The 6,868-nt window shown below is 43.1% G+C and overlaps 1 protein-coding gene across 4 annotated transcripts in view; it reads right to left on the reverse strand.

Annotated features, from left to right (window-relative positions):
* Nucleotides 1-4,386, reverse strand: part of LOC104960275 (sodium bicarbonate cotransporter 3-like) — a 17,228-nt gene extending 12,842 nt beyond the window's left edge. For 2 of the 4 annotated variants that reach the window (XM_010788259.1, XM_010788257.1), the window contains exons 1-3: nucleotides 4,263-4,386; nucleotides 3,943-4,131; nucleotides 2,619-2,990 (exon numbers count right to left, since the gene is read on the reverse strand). In XM_010788259.1, coding sequence (XP_010786561.1) covers nucleotides 2,619-2,990; nucleotides 3,943-4,131; nucleotides 4,263-4,302 — 601 coding nt within the window. In that variant the 5' untranslated portion in view covers nucleotides 4,303-4,386. The remainder of the gene's footprint in view (nucleotides 1-2,618; nucleotides 2,991-3,942; nucleotides 4,132-4,262) is intronic. The other 2 variants (XM_010788258.1, XM_010788260.1) reach the window with 2 other exon arrangements.
* Nucleotides 4,387-6,868: the final 2,482 nt, after the last annotated feature.

Genomic DNA, 6,868 nt, shown 5'->3' on the forward strand with positions numbered 1-6,868 from the left:
CCCACTTTTGGGGGAAAAACTTCAGAATTTGTATTGACCGCCGTTCAACTGACAGCATTGTTTCCCCCCAAAAGTGGGCGGAGCTGTTATTTTTGCCCGGAAGTGACGCATTTGTTACTCTCATCTATACCGTTGGGCTGGAAAGCAAACCATACTGGAACAAGAAAGCGGCGGAGAAGTAACGGGGCAGAAACCCTCCTTTTTACGCAGCGGTCCAGACATAGACATCAAACGGCAAAACATATTCAGTGTGCAGTTCCTTTGGCATTAGGGCAGGGATATCTAGATACTTCCGAAGGTTTGACATAATGAATTGTGCTACTTTTAAAGCAAGCAACGCATAGGCGGATTTTTCGGGGGGGCAGGGGGGGCATTGCCCCCCCCTAGTGGCTGAAATATGTTACTGCATTACTATGTCGAAAACTGTACCCAATATTAATATATCAATATTTTAATAAGGTAGTTCACTGGTTAATAATATTGTAGCGTGTTCAAGTAACCAAGGGATATAGTAGTTATCACATAAGTATAAGATGTGCACAGTTATGATACGTTGTACAGTTATGTAATGCACTGACGAGTTGTGTTCATATGTGGAAAAGTCATACTCAGTGCGGTGAGCGCTGGCTTTATTGCTACTGTATCCATAGCACCCCACGCAATAGTTGCCCGTAAAAAAGGTTTGCCCCCCCAAGCGCAAATGTCAAACTCCGCCTATGAAGCAACGATGTTTTCAAATCTGTAATCAAAGAGTTCCGCAAAAACGCTATCGACCAATCAGATTGCTTGATTTGACTTGTCAGTTTTATAAATATATATTTAAATTTCTTCTGTTACGAAACAAACTTACAAAGCATAAGATGGAAACATTTAAGATTAACTTCGACCTCCGGGGGGGTCTTACTATAGTCTGGAGGAGTGGATTGAGCAGTGCCTATCTCCAGAAAAAAAAGCACCTAAACTACGACATGCAGAGCTACGTGAAGAGCAGGTAGACCAAGTGGAAAAGTACCACCATTCAAAAGCTTTCTGATGCGGGTCTTGAAACAAAGCAGAGAAATTATGACCGTTAGTGGCCACATATGCGAAAGCTCTCTCCAGAGCTACTGGAAGCCGAATCTCGGGGACCGGAGAAAGTGGAGCAATAATCTCGCCACGCCAAGCAACAGCCTAGAACAACCTCAACCTATACAAGTGACCACGTAAACCATGCTACTGATGCTGGACAGTTTTTCAGTGGATGCACAATAAACAGAAACATACACATTAATGTAAATAAACAGCTCCGCTTCGCGTCGGGCCGAACCACGCCCCTTAGCTGTGATATAATGAGCATATACCACGGCCTGTCGTGAGCTATTGCTTGAATATATAGTCTGCGGTCAACTCAACCATTACATGTCTAAAAAAAAAAAAGGTGAGAACATATAAACCGTTGCATTCTTCACTAGAATATTTTCGTTAATCCCTATTAACCTGAAAACCTGCTACTACTCATCCAGACAAATTAACACATTAAGGACATTTTACTGTCCAACAGTTCTTCTCTGCTCAACCCACAGTCAGACCGTTTGGCTATTTAAAATAACGTTGTAAAACAAATCATTTACAACCTTAAGTGTTAATAAGCTGTGATGAAGACTTGATAGCCCTCACTTAATAATAACCCACACACTAATGTGAGGACACTCGCTTCTTGGGAAATATTGTATATTTTCCTAGTAGGGGGTACAATTACCAAAGCTTCTCAGCTATAATAAGACCACCACAACCTTTCAGATTCAGCTCTCACCAAGTGATTGCAATGACCTATACTTTGAAATAGAGCCATTCCCAGAGGTAGACACACAAACTGAAATGCAAACACAGTCTAATAATAAAATGGAACAACGTAGTTTGGGAAGAAAAGTCACTGTTGGTGCCAGAAATATAGGAGATAGAGAACCAATACACACAAGCTCCCTCTCTAGCTTATATTTAGCCATGCTGCTGGCACCCGCCTCACTTACCCTCACTGCTCTTAATTGGGTAAAAGAATGTTTATACTTAGGAATTGATGTGGCGGAAGAGCATGGGTGCAAACAGATGCAATGGGAAAAGCACAAGTTGCATGAAATTCATATCTGTGTGCTCAAACCGGGAAGCTAGCTAAATGTGGCAATAAAATCACAAAAACCATGATGCATTATGGGAGAAAGAGACCAAAACACTTTGGATGGCAGCCATGCAACCAGAATGGAGGAGGTGTGAATAAGGACAGGGCCAAGCAAGACATTGAGTCTTCAAAATGTGTTAAGATAGGGGGAAAAGTTTGAATAGCAAAAATAAGTATAGTGAGTTTTAGAGCGAAGCAAGAAACAAGGTATAAGTAGAAAAAAAAGGGTTAGTTGAAAGAATGTAAACAGTGAAGGGGCCGAAGCAGGAATCATGAGGTGGAGACCAGTGTCAAACTTTTGTGGATTAATACATTGGGAAGTGCGTTTTAGCAAGTGAGGCTTGCTGTGGGTTATTGATGAGATGGCTGCAGCGAAAGTTAACAGGGAGTGGAGCTTTCATGCTAGTGCTAGTGTTCTCTGTTCAAGCCGTGACTCACACTAGCAGGCTACACAGATATTTGCCTTCTAAGGGCATCAGCTCGAGGCCCTGGGATGCCGAGGATGCTCGACGGCTGAGCTCTGGTGACGCCGCCTCTTCTTTAGCAGAGTGTGGGTGGTCGTCATCCTGAGGAGGCGATACCACCACTTCGGGGATGCCATGAGGGCCAAGGCCTGCGCCCTGGGTTTTGGAGGAGTGCCGGGGAGCAACGGGGGTATTTTGAGGGGTGGTGAGGAACGGGCTGCCTGGGGCGTGCCCAGTGTTGGAGGAAGAGGAAGGTAGGAGATGGTTGAGCAGGATGGAGACTCTGGACTCTTGTCTCTGGGAGAGGTTGGAGACAGAGGAGGCTGTCCCTGCCTTGTGGAGAGAGAGACGTGAAGAGGACAGGCCCTCTCCTAACAGAGGAGACAATGGCAAAAGGGAGAGAGAAAAGGAGGGAAAAGGAATAAGGGATGGAGCAGAGGAATACACATATGAAGTAGGAGTACATCACAAAGGTGGTATCTGGAGGAGACACAGCTAGAAGGGGTGGGCAGCAAGAGCGTGGCAGGAGTGTTGTTAGAGGGAACCGTGCTTGCATAAACATGAGCGAAAAGCATGGTAGTGTGCAGAAGACACTAAGAATGATTCAGTGAGGCGTGTAGGAGGTTCTGCAAGGGGCCAACACAAATTGTATCATTCAATTCCAAACAAACCAAATCGTACAACATGTCAGAGGTCAACCTCGAAAGGGTTCAGATGCATGCACGAGAGGATGAGTTAGCACGATGTCAGTGCACTGTGAGCAGACGTGTGCTCTACCACAACAGACCAGTCATAATTCCTACAGAGTGCATACGCATTTGGCACAAAACATACATCTTGCCAACTACAACCATTACCATCAATGTGAGATTTATTCATTTGACCTTTCACGTTTAAGGTTTAATGATATTAAAATGCAAGCCCCACAAGAACCACAGGCAAAGAAGTGGAGAATGGGATATTTATTTCATTCTTTAATCCTCCGGCTGGCACCCAACACCATACATTAACACCACTGCAGCCATGCCCACTCAAAAAACACACAATGCTGACTCCAGTTGCAGTTTAGTGTCACCCTATGGAGTAAAAACAATCATTATTTAAATCACCGCGAGCCAGGCCAGCCATACAAGTTAGCAGAGTCAGTAGCACCCGAATTTCTCTTTCACTATTGGGGCCGACTCCTTCTCTTGATTTTACTCACTTTTACCATCCACCTTCTACGACGGCATTGTGGGATTTGAACAGGGGATTTTTAAGCAACAGTTCCCCAGAGGTGGAATACAGAGGAAAAAGAAATGCGAGTGCGTCGCAGGATCTCACCGTTTCTTTCAAGCAAGAGTGGGTCAGAATGTTTCTTGCCTATGTCAGCAATGGAGCGGACTAGAGGGATGCGATTGCTAAGTTTTCTGTCATTCTGGTGGTGGTGTTTCTTCAGCATGGCTTCCCGCACCTTGTGGCGCAAATCCTCCTTCAGCTGGCCCGACGCCACCATGCTGTCTATCAGCATGTCTGATTTGTAAAAAAGCAGGGGGGAAAAAACACAGTAAGGAAAATTAATTTAATATGGAGATTAAAAATAAATTTACCCGAGTATAAATTTGGTTTTATTTTTCAGAATTTAAATCATGAGAAAAAATTACCTGCAATTTCTTCAATACTGTTGGCCCTCATATCGAGCATGACCGTGCCGTTGAGTATGCAGCTACGCAGTTCAAATAAGCTGTGTAGTGACAACGTAGCCACATAGGGCTTACTCCACCTCTCCCCACCATCTTCCACATCTTCTTCAAATTTCAACCACCTGTGGATAAACAACACAAACACACAGAGAAAGAAGATATTAACTTAAAGTTGAATCAGGGTCAGTGTTTCCAGTGTTATTTTATGAATGCTACAAACCTATTTCACATTACACTATGAAACAGATGCATCAAATATCATGAAAACTGTTATTTGTTCAAAAAGTCAGTATAGAGTTCCGTATTGCTTTCACTCCATGAGGTTGTCATTATGCTGGTCCTTCAGTTGCTTTCTAACCTGGCAGTTTCCTTCCACTCAGTGGATCTGCCGTCTCTGAAGGAGAGCTCGTCCAGCTCAGTGAAGAGGTCATGTGGGACGTGCTCGAGGTCATCGTCCTCTGCTCCTAGGATGAACTGAACCCGCTGGGATGGTGTGTCTGTACAGAGAGTAGTCAAAGGCCAAAGTACATATTTACAATCATTACAACAATAAAAGTATATTTCTCAAGGCATTATGGGCTATTAAAAGAACCCTGTGGAGTTTGACCTCTAATAGTATGTTTGTTTACACATGCACCTGCACATAGATGATGTGATACGCAGTCCTGCCAACGCTTTTTCACTGATCTACAGGTGGCTGTAATTTGCCAAAAAGGCAATGGATTTTTGAAAAAAGCTAGTAAGCAAAGCATCCAGATGTTATACTTTGGAAATGTTTTATGAGGAAAAGGCATGTCTTCTTGTTAGTTAGACCTCAAGGATAGACATTTAGTTGAATGTGGAATGCAACCTATTTTTTTTAACCGTTTATAATAAAACTCCACAGGGGAACCCTTAAGTGACTGTCTTAACCGTAGAGGGGGAGATTAAATCGGCCCATAATAAAAGGTTTCAAGGCTTTTATTTGTCATACGTGCATAGCTACAGTGTAGTTATGATGATGAAAATCTTAGGTCACAGGAGACGGTAGTATGATCAAACGGAATTCTTTAGGTCCTCCTGAGAAAGTATGGCTGTGTGTTTGGCCATTACCACTGCACTAATGCTTTCTGAAGGTGGAGAGGATAATCTTTGTGGGAGTGTACAGAGAGACCAGTAGATAACTAACTGCTTTTCATTACTACATAAGAAGGAATACATCTGCAGGCAAAAGAGCATCGTGAAAACCTGAAAGCATTACAGACATTTTCTTTTCATGCCGTATTGAATTAGAGGGCAGATATCAGGACATCTCGAACTACAGAGAGAACGGAAATAGACATGGCAGATTACAAGACTAAGCGCCACAGGGAGGCAGAAACCGAATGAATGGAGGCAAAAGGGGAGTTCTTTCTGTCCACACATGGGTGCGGTGTGTGGTGATCTGGTGTGTATAATGCACATGCGAGTACATACATTGATGCTGTTGGTGCTTACCGACAGCAACTAAACCTAAACACGTATAACCGTCTCATAGATTGAGATGCTGTGTGCCCCCAGTCAGTGCTCAACATGATAACCGGACCAATGCAGGTCTTGTTGGTGTCGTCGTAAGGACTTGATAACACCTCGAAGAGTTCAAAGCATTGTTTGACTGCCTATAAGTCTTGCAGTTGAGGTGACGCAGCAAATTCTCACATAGCGCACGCAGCACTCTCTTAAAATGTCATAGCCTTCAATCAGTGTCGGAGGCTATTTACCGGTGGCCTTTAAAGCCTTTTAGAGCTGAATGTTTATTCAGAACTGTTTGAAAGAGGGAGACGCATAAGGCTTAAGCAGAGAGGTAATATAACCTGGTAATCTGTATATTTAAAAAAAAAAAATTAATTCAAAATTAACATCACACATGATTCCCTAAACCAGTGGTTCTCAACTGGTTGGTCGCAGACCCGTTTCGAGTGTGTCGCAGATCTTCTTTTTTTGGGAAAAAAGTCAAACTTTTATTTTTAAGGCCCGATTTTCTAACGCTGTGCATGCAGTAGGCGTTGGAATTAAAGTACCGGAGACCATACACGGTCTTGAAAACTTCTGTCACATAGTGATCATCTTCTCAATAAAACATCTTTGCTGATGTTTTTTCGAGCCTTCTGGCCAATCAGAATCAAGGTTGTTGCCGGAGGTCCCCACGGAGAACTTCAGATAAAAATGAACACATAATGAAATATGACCCCCGGTTTGATGATTGACAGGTCACAGAACAATGGGAGCTATCTACCCTTACCCACAATTTAAAGTAAGTCACACAGGCTATCTCCTCTTTACTCTTCTCGCAGTGTGGAGCAGCAAGTTCAGCTGTCAGAACAAAGTGAAAAACAAACAATGGCATAAAATATTATTAATATGTCGGATAGAAAAAGATGAATTTATTTTCCTCTCAGAGTGTACCAGAATGCGTAGTTTATATGTTAGTATTTCTAAAAATCTCCTGGGGGAGAATCCCCCCCAGACCCCCCTGCTGGGGTTGGGTTTTCAGCATGTGGGCCTTTTTATGTTATACAGTTCAGCTTTGATTTCATCATCTCATTAAA

Source organism: Notothenia coriiceps, unplaced genomic scaffold (genome assembly GCF_000735185.1).
Source record: "Notothenia coriiceps isolate Sejong01 unplaced genomic scaffold, NC01 NC01_scaffold00031788, whole genome shotgun sequence".
Classification (NCBI taxonomy): Eukaryota; Metazoa; Chordata; class Actinopteri; order Perciformes; family Nototheniidae; genus Notothenia; species Notothenia coriiceps.